At 38.8% G+C, this 18,334-nt stretch overlaps 1 protein-coding gene across 10 annotated transcripts in view; it reads left to right on the forward strand.

Annotated features, from left to right (window-relative positions):
- The window catches only part of CTDSPL2 (CTD small phosphatase like 2), a 73,395-nt gene that overhangs the window by 13,780 nt on the left and 41,281 nt on the right, over nucleotides 1-18,334 (forward strand). For all 10 annotated transcript variants that reach the window (XR_008699815.1, XM_055538934.1, XM_055538935.1 and 7 more), the window contains one exon: nucleotides 11,183-11,392. Coding sequence is in view for 9 of the 10 variants with exons in the window: in XM_055538934.1 (XP_055394909.1) it covers nucleotides 11,207-11,392 (186 nt within the window). In the remaining variant the exon portion in view is untranslated. The remainder of the gene's footprint in view (nucleotides 1-11,182; nucleotides 11,393-18,334) is intronic.

An 18,334-nucleotide genomic window follows, 5' to 3' on the forward strand; every position in this document is an offset into this window, starting at 1 on the left:
TTTGGTTGGATTATGTTTCTGTATTCAGATAAGCATTGACATTTAAACCTTTATTTTAAAGTATTAAATATAGTTCTGTTATTTTGGGGAGTTGGGGAAAAATATTGCAAATATCTAAACTCAAAATTAGGCCTTAATTGGCAAACTAAAAAAGATTATATAATTTTTAAACTTTATGTTTAAAACAGGGAAAATTATGGCTAACCAAATTGCTAGAGTTAAATTCTTAGACATTTATTAAATGAGGAGAGTGACAGTACATATTTGCAGGATTTACTCAGTTTAAAAATGGTTTTTTGTTTAGAGTTCATTTAATATTATTAGTATTTGCATTATTATGCAGTAAACTCTGTCTCTTTCAGCATTCTAGCAGATTCTAGATTACCTTTAGACAGGAATGCTACCTAAGAGGTTTCTGCTTTGGTTGGGACAGTTGAACCAAAGGTTTTTTCAACCTTAGTATTTTAGATTCTTAGGAAAAAAATGAGAAAAGAGCATCCATAGGCATTTTAAAAAATGTGAAATGTTGGTAACCTATAAATAGAATTAAAATGTTTAGTTTTATTAGTTATGATTATTTAAAATATTTTTACTTTTAATTAGCCAACATTTTGAAAATTAAAAATAAATTCTGATGTTTATTTAGTCAGATTCTTTGTATCCTGCTGGTTGAAACCATCTTTCCAAAAAATACTTTGTTAGATTTTCCAGGCAAGAGTACTAGAGTGGGTTGCCATTCCCTTCTCCAGGGGATCTTCCCAACCCAGGGATTGAACCCGGGTCTCCCACATTGTAGGCAGATGCTTTACCATCTGCACCACCAGGGAAGTCTAGTATTTCTAGAAGTGCTACCAAATGTTAACAATTTTTGACCTAATGAATTCCCTTCTAAGAAATTAAGAATCAGATATTTGGACTGAAATTTGTATATAAGGTTATTACATTTGTGAACAGTTTAATTTTCTGACAGGTCAGTGGCCATATAAATTGTAGAACATTTATCTGAATGTTGGAATATTATGTGGCCATTAAAAATTATGTTCTCAGATTTTTCAGAGAATATTAGTAGGGAGTTAACAGAATAAAATGGAGGAGGAAATGCAACCCACCCCAGTATTCTTGTCTGGAAAATTCCATGGGGTTACAAAGAGTTGTACACTACTGAGCTACTGAGCAATAGTATAGACTTCTAACAACATATGTTTTAGATAAAAAATATGTCCAGTTGAAATAGAGAATATTTTAAACTTGTAAGGGATCAAGAGTGAATTTTGTCTTTCATACACTAAATACTTATCCATTCCTTGGATTGTTGTAAGCCTGGCATATAATACATATTCACAGCTTCCCCCTCCCCCCCCAAGTTTGGGTCATTTTTTTCCTGTTGCTTTGCATGTCTCATACTTTTTTGTTGAAAACCAGTCCCTTAGATAACAGACAGCCACTCTGGATTCAGAATTTTTTCCCTGAAGGTTGGTTGTTTTGTAATTCCCACAGGCAAAATCTGTGGAATATGCCTTCCTGCAGGATATAGCTACTGATGACTTTGCTTAGTTTGTTGTTGGTGTTTTTTTTTTGTTGTTTTTTTTTTTTTTAATTTTTGTTTTAATTTTGAAGCTTTGCTAAGGCACACTCTGGTGTCTGCTTTGCCTTATGGTAAACTAATGATTGAACAAATATCATGCCTAAACATCTTGTGCAGTAATGCTTCTGTCTCTTACCTGTGGATTCGTGTAGGGTGCACATTCAAAGTTCAGGCCTTTTGCAGGTCTTTTCCAGCTCTTCTTTTCACCGGTTCAGTTTGTGTCTCCTGTGTTCTTCCATACAGCGGCAGAGTTGGCCAGGAGAGTGTGGCAGCTGGCGCCTCTGTAGCTGCTGCGTGTGTGTGCTGCCTCCGCCGGGAATATTGTCCCAGCAGCCCCAGAGCTCAGGATGGGGAAGTCTCGCCCGCCTAGTTCTGCCACAGAAGTTATCACTTAGACCGGGATTGTCACTTACACTGATGCTACCACCAGAATGTGGTCATTGTCCAACTGCTCTCAATCATGTGAGCCTTTTTTTATGGTAACCTCAAAGCTGCCAGTCATCTCAGCCTGCCAGACTTCGGGTGCTTGCAGATGGGTGTAGAATGGAGCAGCCCCGAACAAGAATGACACAGGCTCTCAATGTTTTGTTTTGTTTTCAGACACTTCAGTGTTTTTACTAATAGTTGAATGTTTTTTAAAGTACTCTCAGATTGTCGTTTGCTTTTGGTTGATTTCCATAGTGCTGATATGGTATGAACAGTATGATATGATATGAACAGTATGAAAAGGCAAAAAGATAGGACGCTGAAAGATGAACTCCCCAGGTCTACTACTGTGGGAAAGAATCCCTTAGAAGAAATGGAGTAGCCATCGTAATCAACAGAAGAGTCCGAAATACAGTACTTGGATGCAGTCAAAAACGACAGAATGATCTCTGTTCGTTTCCAAGGTAAACCATATCATGATAATCCAAGTCTGTGCCCTGACAGTAATGCTGAAGAAGCTGAAGTTGAACAGTTTTATGAAGACTTACAAGACCTTCTGGAACTAACACCCAAAAAAGATGTCTGTTTCATTATAGGGGACTGGAATGCAAAGGTAGGAAATCAAGAAACACCTGGAGTAACAGGCAAATTTGGCCTTGGAGTACAGAATGAAGCAGGGCAAAGGCTAACAGAGTTTTGCCAAGAGAAGGCACTGGTCATAGCAAACACCCTCTTCCAACAAAAGAAGACTCTACACATGGACATCACCAGATGGTCAACACTGAAATCAGATTGATTATATTCTTTGAAGCCAAAGATGGAGAAGCTCTATACAGTCAGGAAAAACAAGACTGGGAGCTGACTGTGGCTCAGATCATTAACTCCTTATTGCCAAATTCAGACTTTAATTGAAGGAAGTAGGGAAAACCACGAGACCATTCAGGTATGACCTGAATCAGATCCCTTGTGATTATACAGTGGAAGTGAGAAATAGATTTAAGGGACTAGATCTGATAGATAGAGTGCCTGATGAACTATGGACTGAGGTTCGTGACACTGTACAGGAGACAGGGATCAAGACCATCCCCAGAAAAAAAAATGCAAAACCCAAATGGCTGTCTGAAGAGGCCTTACAAATAACTGTGAAAAGGAGAGCAGTGAAAAGCAAAAGAGAAAAGGAAGGATATGGTCATTTGAATGCAGAGTTTCAAAGAAGAGCAAGGAGAGATAAGAAAGCCTTCCTCAGTGATCAATTGAAAGAAATAGAGGACAACAAAATGGGAAAGACTAGAGATCTCTTCAAGAAAATTAGACATACCAAGGGAACATTTCATGCAAAGATGGGCTCAGTAAAGGACAGAAATCGTACGGACCTAACAGAAGCAGAAGGTACTAAGAAGAGGTGGCAAGAATACACAGAACTATACAAAAAAGATCTTCACGACCAAGATAATCACAATGGTGTGATCACTCACCTAGAGCCAGACATCCTGGAATGTGAAGTCAAGTGGGCCTTAGGAAGCACCACTACGAACTAAGCTAGTGGAGATGATGGAATTCCAGCCGAGCTATTTCAAATCCTGAAAGAAGATGCTGTGAAAGTGCTGCACTCAATATGCCAGCAAATCTGGAAAACTCAGCAGTGGCCACAGGACTGGAAAAGGTCAGTTTTCATTCCCATCCCTAAGAAAGGCAATGCCAAAGAATGCTCAAACTACTGCATAATTGCACTCATCTCACATGCTAGCAAAGTAATGCTCAAAATTCTCCAAGCCAGGCTTCAATAATAGTGAACCGTGAACTTCCAGATGTTCAAGCTGGTTTTAGAAAAGCAGAGGAACCAGAGATCAAATTGCCAACATCCGCTGGATCATGGAAAAAGCAAGAGAGTTCCAGAAAAACATCTATTTCTGCTTTGTTGACTATGCCAAAGCCTTTGACTGTGTGGATCACAATAAACTGTGGTAAACGATGAAAGAGATGAGAATACCAGACCACCTGACCTGCCTCTTGAGAAACCTATATGCAGGTCAAGAAGCAACAGTTAGAACTGGACATGGAACAACAGACTGGTTCCAAATAGGAAAAGGAGTGTGTCAAAGCTGTATATTGTCACCCTACTTATTTAACTTAAATGCAGAGTACATCATGAGAAACGCTGGGCTGGAAGAAGCACAAGCTGGAATCAAGATTGCTGGAAGAGATATCAGTAACCTCAGATATGCAGATGACACCATCCTTATGGCAGAAAGTGAAGAAGAACTAAAGAGCCTCTTGATGAAAGTGAAAGAAGAGAGTGAAAAAGTTGGCTTAAAGCTCAACATTCAGAAAACTAAGATCATGGCATCCGGTCCCATCACTTCATGGCAAATAGATGAGGAAATAGTGGAAACAGTGACAGACTCTATTTTTTTTTTTGGCTCCAGAATCACTGCAGATGGTGATTGCAGCCATGAAATTAAAAGACAGTTACTCCTTGGAAGGAAAATTATGACCTATCTGGACAGCATATTAAAAAGCAGAGACATTACTTTGCCAACAAAGGTCCATATAGTCAAGGCTATGGTTTTTCCAAGTAGTCATGTATGGATGTGAGAGTTGGACTATGAAGAAAGCTGACCGCCAAAGAATTGATGCTTTTGAACTGTGGTGTTAGAGAAGACTATTGAGAGTGCCTTGGACTGCAAGGAGATCCAACCAGTCCATCCTAAAGGAGATCAGTCCTGGGTGTTCATTGGAAGGACTAATATTGAAGCTGAAACTCCAATACTGTGGCCACCTGATGGGAAGAGCTGACTCATCTGAAAAGACCCTAATTCTGGGAAGGATTAAAGGCAGGCAGAGAAGGGGACGACAGAGAATGAGATTGTTGGATGGCATCACCGACTCAATGGACATGAGTTTGGGTGAACTGCAGGAGTTGGTGATGGACAGGGAGGCCTGGCGTGCTGCGGTCCATGTGGTCGCAAAGGGTCGGACACGACTGCGCCCCTGAAGTGAACTGATAACGGTGGTTTTTGTTGTTTGTCCAGTTGTACTGTTGCTTTTGAGGACAGGGTTTGTTGGCGTTCTCGCTGGCCGTGGTCAGGCTCTGAGGGGCTGTATTCTGGCTCTCCGTCCTGCTTCCCTGTTGTTTTGCTCAGTGCCATGTCTTGGCTCTCAGGAACCTGGTAGATGACAGATGTGGGCTTAGAAACCGAAATATTAATAAATTACCCTCACAGCAGTTTCAGAGGAGCAGTACCAATATTGGAAGATTTGAAGATACTATGTATGACTACCGAAACACTATATACCTTTTTTTTGGCAGTGCTCTCCCCACTCTTCCCTACTTTCTTTCTGTTTTGGCCGTGCTGGGTGGCACGTGGAATCCTGGTTTCCCTACCATGGATCAAATTGGTGCCCCTTGCAGTGGAAGTGTGGAGTCCTAACCACTGGGGAAGTCTCTCCCTCACTTATAAAAGGTTGAGTGAATCTACATTTACGTTGTCAGAGAATATAGCTATTACATGCTTGATAACTGTTTGTAGCTATATGTTTTATGTTTGACAATCACCATTGGTTCTAAAGGAATACCTGTAGTCAATTTGGTTTTCTGAAATGCTCATTTAAGTTTTTCAGGAAGGATTCCCCGAGCACAGTATTCACCGAATTCTTACATATTGGTATTAGTTTGTCCATAGCCATTATTTTTGCAAGTTATTTCTGTTGGATATAAAATCTTTGGTTTGTATGTTCTTCCCTTGATTATTTTATTTTAAATATATTATTCCATTTTTCATCTGGCATGAAGCATTGCTATTGAAAAATTTAGAATAGTCTAATTTGGTTATAAAGTCACTTAGTGCATGTCTGCAGACTACAGCCCGTGGACGGACTGACTGCTTTTAAACACTTGTTTGCTTTGTACACAACTGTGTCCATTCATTTGCATGTTGTCTTAGGCTGCTTTTAGTATACTGTGCCATAGACGGTACGGAAACCAGTGAGCATGGTGGCCAACAGTGATGTCAGAATTTCATTTTTTTTGAATGATTCTGGATTTAAGATAGGTTCAGTCAGATATTTTTGAAAATATTTTTAAAAATTTAAATCAAATACAAACAACTTTCTTTGTGAAAAATTCCCCTATGCATTTGCTATATGGGAATTTTCCTTTTCTAAGGAGTGCTGTGCTGAAGAACAAATAAATTAAAATTTTTACACCGTAGAGTTTTTAAGTAATACATGCCTTGAATAAATCCCTTAGAAGTTCACATTGACTCTTTAGGAAAAAAGGCAATATTTATTTTATTTGGGGATGACAACTTAAAAACTGAGCACCATTTGGTGATGAAAAACAATGGAAAGATATTTTAGTACTCTTCTGGTGAAGCCTTTGAGTTTGGGTTTTTGGTTGAAATAGATTTTGTGTGTGTGCGTGTGTGCACTTTCTGTATTTTAAAAAAGGGAGGCATCCTAACTCTTCTTCTGTGGACATTGTGTTGGGTTATTAAAGACATCACTTCTTCAGCTTCCTCATTTGTCTGTAAGACCCTGCTCTTTGCCAAGAATTCCTGTACCTTTAGGAGTTTAGCGTGCCTAACAGGTCAGACCTTTCTGGGACTGCGCTCACTGCTGTGAGTAGTTGTATGTCCTCTGCACTTTACAGCCTTTTCTAAATCCATTTCCATTTTGAGCGTCAAGATGAATGTATTCATCTTGAATACATTCAAGATGTATTCAAGGGGAAAAAATAGTTAAGGGGCTATAGTTTAGTGATGATTGAAGTAGGATTAGAAGTAACATCTCTTAATTCTTAGTATAGTAGTTTTCACTCTTTTCTTAGTTGTCTCTTTAACAGATTCTAATTCGGGGAATATTCTCGACTACTGAGTCTTGGGACAACTTTGCCAGTCATTAACTTTCTCATCAGTAAAATGAGTGAGTTCAGATTGATGCCCTCGTATTTTCCTTGTGATGAGCTTTTTCCTTTATACGTGTCACTGGCGCAGTAGGTCCACCGTGTTCCCGGTGCACAGCTGCTGATTCAGTTATTCATGTACATTATTTTCCATTATAGGTTATTACAAGATTCGTCCCTTAGACATGCACTCTCTAATATGATAGCCACTAGGCACAGGTGGCTATTTAAAATTAAATTAATAAAAACTAAGTGAAATTAAAACTTCAGTTCCTCAGTCACACTAATTACATGTTAAGCACTTGGTTTTCACCCAGGTGTAGTGGCTGCCGTATGGGACAGTGCAGACGCAGAGTATTTCCATCGTTGCAGAAAGTTCTCTTGGATAATGCTGTGCCTGGATGTTTTCCGTTTGGATTTGCCGCTGAAACAGTGGTAGCCATCTGAAAAACACTGAAAGGGGCTAGGAATTGCAAGTGCAAATGGAGATAACCTGAGATTTTGAAAGGTTGGCTTCCTGATGGCTCAGTTGGTAAAGAATCTGCCTGCAATGCAGGAGACCCCGGTTCAATTCCTGGGTCAGGAAGATCTGCTGGAGAAGGGATAGGCTACCCACTCCAGTATTCTTGGGCTTCCCTTGTGGATCAGCTGGTAAAGAATCAGCCTGCAGTGCAGGAGACCTGGGTTCGATCTCTGGGTTGGGAAGATCCCCTGGAGAAGGGAAAGGCTACCCATGCCAATATCCTGGCCTGGAGAATTCCATGGACTGTATAGTCCATTGGGTCACAAAGAGTCAGACACGACTGAGTGACTTTTACTTCACTTCACAAGATACTGACTGTAGTTCCCTGTGCTGTACAATAGACCTTTGTTGCTTGATGCATATCTGTTTTTTTTTTAAATTAGAAGTTTAGCATTCTATTCATACGAAATCAAACAAGTGGAGTCAAAATGTCATAAAGTTTTTAGTTAGGCAAAAATTCGTAAGTTTCTAAAATACATGTGTTGTATATACTATTTATATATATCTGTGCAAAGCTTTTCTACTATGCTTGATAAAGGTTGAGAAGGAACATAAAAAAAAAGAGAGATGGAAAAATTGGAAAACATAAACTAAGTGAAATGGGAACTGCTGCTGCTGCTAAGTCGTTTCAGTCGTGTCTGACTCTGTGCGACCCCATAGACGGCAGCCCACCAGGCTCCCCCGCCCCTGGGATTCTCCAGGCAAGAGCACTGGAGTGGGTTGCCATTTCCTTCTCTGATGCATGAAAGTGAAAAGTGAAAGTGAAGTCGCTTAGTCGTGTCCGACTCTTAGCGACCCCATGGACTGCAGCCTACCAGGCTCCTCCGTCCATGGGATTTTCCAGGCAAGAGTACTGGAGTGGGGTGCCATTGCCTTCTCCGAAATGGGAACACTGAGTATGAAATAGGGAAAGGGAAACAGGCCAGATCAAAGATCATCATACAGTCCAGGTGCTTTAAACACAGCTGCTCGTTAGAAGCATGTCTGGAGCTCTGGAGGAAAAAATCAATACTTGGGCATTTGTATTTTTCAAAAAATGTCAAGATAATTCTGATATGCATCTGGATTTTAAAAAGTGATTACAGGTGTTTCTATTAAATAGTAGTTCTGGGTGATACAGAGTTCTATCATTGGTCTGTTGACCAATCATGATGCAGTAGTATTAAGTGAGTAATAGTTACATAATCACGATAGTAAAAGATACTTGTCAGTTTTCACAATCAACAGCCTGACAAAAAATAAAAATTACAATTGCAGGCCATAATGGGAACATGATTAACAGTATAAAATAATTACAAGCAATGGGGGGAGGGGTCAAGCAGAGTGGCGTGGTGAGTGGAAGTGCATGCGTGCACATGCTTTCATCTCCCAGCCAGCCTCTGGCTTTTGGTTGGTTCATTTGATCCTATTACAGTTTTCTTAATTGTTTTGGGTTTATTTTCTGTAGGTAGGTCTTTTCCTTCTCTTGTTTCCTGTCCAGAGACGTTCCTTTAGCGTTTGCTATAAAGGTGGTTTGATGGTGCTGAATTCTCTTAGCTTTTGCTTGACTGGAAAGCTTTTGATTTCTCCATCAAATCTGAGTCTTGCTGGGTAGAGTATTCTTGGCTGTAGGTTCTTCCCTTTCATCACTTTAAATATATCATGCCATCCCCTTCTGGCTTTTAGAGTTACTGTTGAGAAATCAGCTGATAGCCTGATGGGAGTTCCTTTGTATGTTATTTGTCGTTTTTCCATTGTTACTTTTAATATTTTATCTCTGTCTTTAACTTTTGTCAGTTTGGTTATTATGCATCTTGTTGTGTTTCTTCTTGGGTTTATCCTGCCTGGGACTCTGTGCTTCCTGAACTTGGTTGACTATTTCCTTTCCCATGTTAGGGAAGTTTTTAGCTATTATCTCTTTAGGTGTTTTTTCAGGTCCTTTCTCTCTCTTCTCCTTCTGGGACCCTGTGATGTGAATGTTGTGTTGAACGTTGTTCTAGAGGTCTGTTAGGCTGTCTTCTTTCTTTGCCGCCTTCTTCCTATATTATGTTGTGTGGCAGTGGTTTCCACTCTTCTGTCCTGCAGTCATTTACCTGTTCTTCTGCCTCAGTTATCCTGTTCCTTCTAGGGTACTGTTCACTTCTGTTCTTTGGTTCTTGCAGGTCTTTGGTAAATATTTCTTGCATCTTCTCAATTGTTTTCCCAAGATCCTGGATCATCTTCACTATGATTATCCTGAATTATTTTTCTGGAAAGTTGCATATCTCCACTTCATTTAGATTTTCTGGGGTTTTATCTTGTCCCTTCATCTGGGACATAACTTTCTGCTTTTTCTTCCTAATTAAATTTCAATAATGTTTCTGTTTGAGCCACTGTGGGACTGTGGTTCTTACTTCTTCTAATGGAGAAGACGCAGAGGCAGGAACTGGTGGTGGGAAAAACTGGGTCTTGCTCTGGTGGGCAGGGCCTTGCTCAGTAAAACTTTAACCCAGTTATCTGCCGATGGGTGGGGTTTCACTCCCTCGCTGGTAGTCATTTGGCCCTGGGTTCTACAGGCTCTGTTGGTAGGGTTAATGGGGACTTCCAAGAGGGACTTCCAAGAGGGTTTACGCCGAGGGGGCCTGCCCCACCTGCTGCCGCCAGCACCTCATCTCTGTGCTGAGCCCCTGCCAACCTCCACACCCACAGGAGACTCTTCGATGCCAGTTGGTGTCTCTGCTCTGTCTCCTGTGGGGTCCTGCTCCTTTCCTCTGGGTCTTGGTGTGCGCAGGAGTGTTTGTGCCCTCCAAGACTACAGCTTCTGTTTCCCCCAGTCCTGTGGAAGTCCTGTAAACAAATCCCGCTGGCCTTTAAAGCCAGATTCCCTGGGGATTCCCAGTCCCTTTGTCGGATCCCCAGGCTGGGAAGCCTGACGTGGGGTTCAGAACCTTTACAACAGTGGGAGAACTTCTTTGGTATTACTGTTCTCCAGTTTGTGGGTCACCCAGCCGGTGGGCATGGGATTTGATTTTATTGTGATTGTGTCCCTCCCATCATCTCACTGAGGCTGCTTCTTTGTCTTTGGACGTGGGGTGTCTTTTTCTGGTGGGTTCCAGCGTCCTCCTGTCCTTGGTTGTTCAGTGGCTAGTTGGAGTTTTGGTGCTCTCGCAGAAGACGATCACCATCTTCTACTCCGGCAGCTTGAGCCAGATGAGTTTGGTTTTTAAAGGATCGATACATGTTGTAAGATCAAATCCTGTAAAATGATTGATTCAATCTTGTCACACTTTTGTACTTGTTGATTATTAGAATTGTGTTCTTGGAACTAATTCATTCAATAACTTAAGGGTTTTTTCCACTACATTGTGATCTCCTGAGGGTAAAAGCCTTCTCTCTCTTGTTTTACCAGGTACTTACTTACCCAATAAATACTTGTTGAATGAATGAGTGATTAAATGAATGATAGTGTCAGCAAGAATGGAGGCACTACAGTATTCTGAAAGGGACGTGCACACTCTATTAGATCACAGGGTGTAATATTTCAGAAGTTGTGGGAAGGTTATTTGGGAGAATGTAATAAAATTCAAAGCACTATGCCTTTCAATTAAAAAGTTAGTTTCTTGGGAATTCTCTGGTGCTCTAGAGGTTAGGACTCTGCACTGTCCCTGCTGAGGGCCTGGTTTTGATCCCCGTCGGGGAAACTAAGATTCTACAAACCTAGGTAAACTGGGCACACGTGGGTACGCTAGGCTTAATTTTAATAACCTGTATTATTTTTCTTTTACAGTTTTACATGTGGCACCCATAAAAGATGAGGCTGAGAACACGGAAAGCTTCTCAGCAATCAAATCAAATCCAAACACAACGCACTGCCAGAGCAAAGAGGAAATACTCAGAAGTTGATGACAACCTGCCTTCAGGAGGAGAAAAACCACCGAAGAATGAAACCGGCTTGTTGTCTTCAATTAAAAAATTCATTAAAGGAAGCACACCCAAAGTAATGGTTTTACCTGATAATTATATCATTGAAAAGGAAACTTAGATTGTGTTCTGTAAGCTTATAAAGATGAGAAATCTAATATTGCTAGAGCCCCATTTAACGAAGTGTGCCTCCATTTTGGTGTTTAGTATTTATATGTAAAATATTTAATGGTTGGTCAAGAAAACAGTATTCTACTTAACTGATCCAGTTAGCCTTCTGTTTTTTCAGCTTAGTATTATGGGAAGTAAAAGAAATTTTTTCTTTGTCATTTATTTGAGTTATTTCTTTTCTTTTTTTTTATTCATTTCAAACATAAGTTAAAGTTTCTTGTTAATATTGATACATTGTCTAATTAGGAAGATGATTTATCTGTCCAAATTCTAACCGTTGTACAATGAAAATGTTTTATTCATTGAAGGGAGAACAAAGTTATTAAAGAAAGAATGGGGAATTCCCTGGAGGTCCATGGTTAAGCCTTGGCACTCCACTGCCGTGCGCCTGGATTCAGTTTCTGGTCAGGGAACTAAGACCCCACTGGCCATGTGGCAAAAGAAAGAAAGAAGGGACACTAACCAGGAGGCATAAGCTCTAGATTCATACTTCATCCTGTGGACCAACTTGAATTCTGAGGAAAGTCATTTTCCCCTCTTAGCCTCAAGAAGACAGTAAAATGGGACTCATAGTAACTGCCTTGTCTGCCTCAGAGTTGTCTTCTGATTAGATGGCAAACAGGTGGAAAAGCAGTTTGAGAAGTTCTAGTGCACTCTGTAAATAATAGTGTTATTATTCATTTTTCATTGATTTTATTATCACTATTGACTACTATTGTGTTCTTACTTCGGATTATTATATATAATAAGTTTCTTACAGTGTAAATTTGTCACTTGGGTAAGTAGAAAAGTAAAATGTTATTTTTTCGTAATGATGGATTTCTTTTGCTAATTTTAAGTATAATTTTTAAAAGTTTCTTTGAGTTAATTTACATAGGCCTATAAGTACTCTAGTATTATTGTATAAAAAAGATGAAATTCCTTCCAGAAACAAGAATTCCTGAATCTTTAAGTTTCTTTTGGGTTGTCCTTAGCCCTGTTGATGAGAACATCACTGTGTCAAGTTCATTCTCTGAACAGCTCTAAATATTGTGAAGTTCTTCCTCATCTTGAAGAAAGTGTACCTACCCTTGACTTTCCTCACATGTTCTTTTTCTCCTTGTACAAGTGCAAACACTCAGTCACTGTCCTGGCTAAATAGTTCTAGTTTTCATTATATGGCATTATATGATAATAGGTTAGCATCTTGGTCAGCTTTTTCTTGGTTACCTTGTTCCTGAAAGGTAACAACCAGAAATGAAAATAGGTTTTTTGTTTTTCTTTCTTCCCTGTGTCTTCTGACTTCTGTTCATGTTATTCATGCTTTCTTTTCTTTTTTTCATTTAGTAGTTTTCGTTCTTTGTTGGTCAGCAGATTTTTGCCCGTGTCAGTTAAAACACTCAGGGTTGTCAGTTATTTTTTTTAAGCAAAAAACTAAAATTTTGTTATTAATGCCTATCCATTAGTGGATGAGGCCAATAAAAACCTGTTTGCAAGCTAATATCTTATTCATTAATTAATATTTTTGAGCAAGGTTTTCACCACAGCTACAAATTCATTTAATTCATCCCAGATTTCATTCTTATATTCAGTAAGATTATTGTGATAATTAGTATTTGAATGCCTTACTGAAATCAGAGTATACTCTTTCTTTTCCCATCTACTGTCCTTTTGTTAGAAGTAAATTAAAAGATGATTTTGTCATTTATTATCCTAATGAGGTTATGCTGTTGTGTTGCTTATTTGCTAAGTTGTGTTGACTCTTTGCAACCCCATGGACTACAGCCCGCCAGACTCTCTGTCCATGGGATTTCCCGGGCAAGAATACTGGAGTACGTTGCCATTTCCCTTTCCGTGGGATCATCCCAACCTAGGGATCGAACCTGCATCTCTTGCATTGGCAGGCAGACTTTTTACCAGTGAGCCACCTGGGAAGCTTATACTGGCTTCTAATTGTTAATTCTTTCTTATCTAAATTGTTATTAAACCATCTTCTTAATAATGCATTATTCTTCTTAATAATATGTTTTACTATGTATTTATGTTAATAGTAAACTAATATACACATCTTAAATGAACAGTATATGTTTATTAAATTATCTAAGTATTCTAATGATCTTTATATCAAGTTAGAGCTAGAATACAGATTAAAACTTATTAGCAAAATGTTAATAAAAATGGATCAGTGATACTAAACTGGAAAGAACACCAGCAGCCGTTGAAACTAGAAGTTGAGTTCAGTTCGGTCGCTCAGTTGTGTCCGACTCTTTACGACCCCATGGACTGCAGCACGCCAGGCCTCCCTGTCTAGCACCAACTCCCGGAATTTACCCAGACTCATGTCCATTGAGTCGGTGATGCCATCCAACCATCTCATCCTCTGCCGTGCCCTTCTCCTCCTGCCTTCAGTCTTTCCAAGCATCAGGGTCTTTTCAAATGAGTCAGCTCCTCGCATCAGGTGGCCAAAGTATTGGAGTTTCAACTTCAACATCAGTCCTTCCAATGAACACCCAGGACTGATTTCCTTTAGAAGGGACTGGTTGGATCTCCTTGCAGTTCAAGGGACTCTCAAGAGTCTTCTCCAACACCACAGTTCAAAAGCATCAATTCTTTGGCACTCAGCTTTCTTTATAGTCCAACTCTAACATCCATACATGACCACTGGAAAAACCATAACCTTGACTAGATGGACCTTTGTTGGCAAAGTAATGTCTCTGCTTTTTAATATGCTGTCTAGGTTGGTCATAACTTTCCTTCCAAGGAGTAAGCATCTTTTAATTTCACGGCTACCGTCACCATCTGCAGTGATTTTGGAGCCCCCAGAAATAAAGTCAGCCACTGTTTCCACTGTTTCTCCATCTGTTTGCCATGAAGTGATGGGACTGGATGCCATGATCTTAGATTTCTGAATGTTGAGCTTTAAGCCAACTTTTTCACTCTCCTCTTTCATGTTCATCAAGAGGCTTTTTAGTTCCTCTTCACTTTCTGCCATAAGGGTGGTGTCATCTGCATATCTGAGGTTATTGATATTTCTCCCGGCAACCTTGATTCCAGCTTGTGCTTCCTCCAGCCCAGTGTTTCTCATGATGTGCTCTGCATATAAGTTAAATAAGCAGGGTAACAATATACAGCCTTGATGTACTCCTTTTCCTATTTGGAACCAATGTGTTGTTCCATGTCCAGTTTCAACTGTTACTTCAAACTAGAAATCATAACAGTAAAGAAGAGCAGAAAGCCTGGTTGATATTCAGAGACCAAGTTTCAAAAAGCCAGAGTCATAAGACAAGCATGAGAGCAATATCAGACACCCGAGAAAGAAGACATTTCAAAAGAGAAAGCAAGACCTGTCTATAAAGTTCCGTTTTAACCATATAATTTTAAAAGTTCAAAAGAAGAGAAAGAAAAGGAACCAAAGAAGCCAGTGGCTGCGTAAGAAATTTTCTAACTAACTTGGATTTAAAAAAGACCCTTGTAGAAATAAGAGTAGTCTGTCACCCAGTCAGAAAAACTGAAGACAGAGGATGATGATTCATGAAAAAATACGAGGGTAAAGGTTTTTCCTAGACAAAATAAGCTTGAACTTTGATAGAATATAAATAAATGACCAAGTCAGTAGCATAGGAAGACTCAATTCTTTGTTTCTTTCATCAAGAACATTTTCAGTCCTTACATAAGATAGGTGATGCTATGAAGATACCATCTGACTGCTTTGAGACAGTCGAATTGTACCTGGGTCAGATCCCAGCTCGCCCCTTGTTGGAGAGGCAGTCGTGCACAGCAGTCAGGGGCTCAGGGTCTGAAACCAGGCGCATCGGTTTCAGTGCCAGTGTTGCTGGTGAAAGCTGTGTAACCCTGGCCGAGTTATTTAACTCTCCTGTGCCTCAGTTTCCTCTCCTGTAATCCAGAGATGCTAGGAACAACGTCATGTGGTTTGAAAGCTTAAGCGTTTGTAAGAGCGTGTTAACTGGAAGCGCTGAGAATGACACGGGGCACACAGTAGTGCCCAGCGACGGGTGATTGACTGTGATACTTGCTTCTAATTTTTCTAATCTTGGGCAAGCTATTTATTGTAGTCATTATTGTTATAATTAACATTGTAAGTTATCTAAATTCATTGAGCCTAAGTTTTTTTTTAATCTCTAAAATACCAAATGATGGTTGTAAAGTACCTGATACTCAATAAACACTAGCTGCCAATCCCTATCCAAATTTTGAAAAAGACAACACCACTGTATTTAAGATACTGAGATAAAAGATAGCATTTTAAATACTATTTTAGATCCCTTATACTTACATGTCAATTTTAGAATTAGCTTGTCTGTTTCTCCAAAGAAAACCTACTGGGATTATAATACTGTATCACATGTATATATCATTTGGTGAGACTGTACGTCTTAGCTGTATTGAGTCTGCCAGTTCATGATCATGATATATCTCAGTGTTAATATAAGTGTTTTTAATTTTTTTGTGCTAATGTGAGGCTGTTACACATACTAATTAGTTCTGTTCTCAGGTATTTGATGTTTTATGGTGCTGTTTTAAATGATATAATACATTTAAAGTTTTTACTTTGTTGCTAATATATATAAATATAATTAATTTTTCTGTGTTGACTGGGATACTGTGTAAAATTGCTAGGTTTACTTAATCATTCTAGTCTTTAAGATTTCATAGGGTTTCATACATATATAATCATATTATATACCAGATATGATTTCCTTTTCTGATTTCTAGACCTTGTATTTCTTTTTCTTCATTATTGCATTGGTTAGGACCTCTAGGACATTTAGTCGAAGTGGTAAAAGCAAACATTTGTCTTGTTTCTGGTCTTAAGGGAAGAGAGTTTGTTTACATTAGGTATGTATGTCTGTCATAGTTATCTTCTGTCTGTTTGAGGAAGTTCCCTTCTGTTCCTACTGTGCTGTAAGATTTTATTATATTGGATTGAGATGGTCTTCAGATTTTCCTCTTTTAATGTGGAGTAGAACATGAATTTTTTTAACTGAAAATTAAACTTGTATGGCTGGATACAATTTGCTGCCGTGTTTTGTTGTTGTTCTTAAAGATGTTTTGTGTCTGTGCTCATGAGGGTTTGGTCTGTAGTTTTGATTGTAATACTTTTGAGATTCTGGGATCAGAGTTATGCATCAGATCATGACGCAGGAACTGTCCGTCTGCTTCTCTGTTTCTGAAAGAGCTTGTAGTGACGAAGTATTATCTCAACCTTAAATTATTAGTAGAATTCAGTGGTGAATTCTGGAGAGGGATTTTTGGAATGTGACTTGGGTTTCTTTGTGTGATAACTTTTTACTATAAATTTGATTTCTTTAATACATATGAATTTCTTTAGCTTTTCTATTTCTGTTTGAATTTTGGTCATACGTGTTTTCCAGGGAATTTGTCTATTCGTTGAAGTTGTCAAGTTATTAGATATAAAGTCTTTGCAGTATTTCTCTATTAACCTAATAATCTCTGTAGGATCTATAATGATGTTCTTCTTTTCACTCCTGATGTGAACAATTTATTTTTGTTTTGATCCCTTTGCAACTGGAGCTTTATCAGTTTTATTACTTTTTCAAAGAACCAACATCTGCCTTTGTACATTTTCTCTTTTCTTTCCACTGTCTATTTGATTTCTACTTGTTATTTTTAATATTTCCTTTTACTTTATGTTTGGTTTACTCTTACTTTTCCAGCTTATACAAGCGAGAACTTAGATTAGGAATTAGTAAACTTTTTCGGTAAATATTTCAGATAAGTAATATTTAAGTCTTTGCAGACTGTCTTGTCTGAAATTGCAGTTACTACTCGACTCTCCCATTGTAGATAATGCATAAATGAATGAGTATGACTTTGGTTGTTGATATTTGATTTTCATGCAATTTTCATGAGTCATAAAATAGTGTCATTTGTTTGATTCCCACCTCCCCCTACCACCATATTAAAATATAAAAACTACTTTTGGTTTGCTGGTCATACAAAAACAATGTGTTAGGCTTGGCGTTTGTACTGTAGTTTCCCAGCCCCTTGCTTAGATCAGTAATACTACACTTCAGTTTTTTTCTAATTCAAATATTTACAGCTATGCGTTTCAAAATACTGCTTTCCCATACATTCTGACTGTATTTTTATTATCTTTTGGTCCATGGATTATTTAGAAATACGTTATTTAATTTTCAGATCAGATCTTTGGGCATTTATTAGATATCTTTTAATTGTTTATATCTAATTTAATATTATTGTGACCTAAGAACATATACTGTATGACTTCACTTCTTTGGTGTCTTTTGATATTTTTTAACATATGGACTATTTTGGTAAATGTCCCATGTGTTTGAAAAAAATATGCACATTCTGGAATTGATTAGTACAGTTCTGTAAGTATCAGTTAATCAGATAGTTTGATAGTATTCAAATACTCTGTGTCTTCTTTTAAGTCTCCGTCTCTTAATTATGAACTCTCTACCTTCCGTTCTGTCAGTTCTCGCTGTGTGTGTTGTGAAGCTCTCTTGTTAGGGGCGTACATGTTTGTGAGTGTTGGGTGTAAGTTTCCACCACTGTGAAATGTCTCTCATCTCTGGTAATACTGTTTGCCTTGAGATTTACTTGGCCTGATATTGATAAAACCACACAGCTTTCTTTCTTACCATTTGCCTGATACACCTTTTCCCACCCTATGTGTTTGTATTTAAATTGGCTTGTTTAGTCTGTTTACATTTAATGTAGTTATTAATAGTGAGTGATAGTGAAGTCGCTCAGTCGTGTCCGACTCTTTGCGACCCCATGGACAGTAGCCAACCAATCTCCTCCGTCCATGGGATTTTCCAGGCACGAATACTGGAGTAGGGTGCCATTTCCTTCTCCAGGG

The sequence above is a fragment of the Bubalus kerabau genome, chromosome 10 (genome assembly GCF_029407905.1).
Source record: "Bubalus kerabau isolate K-KA32 ecotype Philippines breed swamp buffalo chromosome 10, PCC_UOA_SB_1v2, whole genome shotgun sequence".
In the NCBI taxonomy this organism is placed as follows: domain Eukaryota; kingdom Metazoa; phylum Chordata; class Mammalia; order Artiodactyla; family Bovidae; genus Bubalus; species Bubalus kerabau.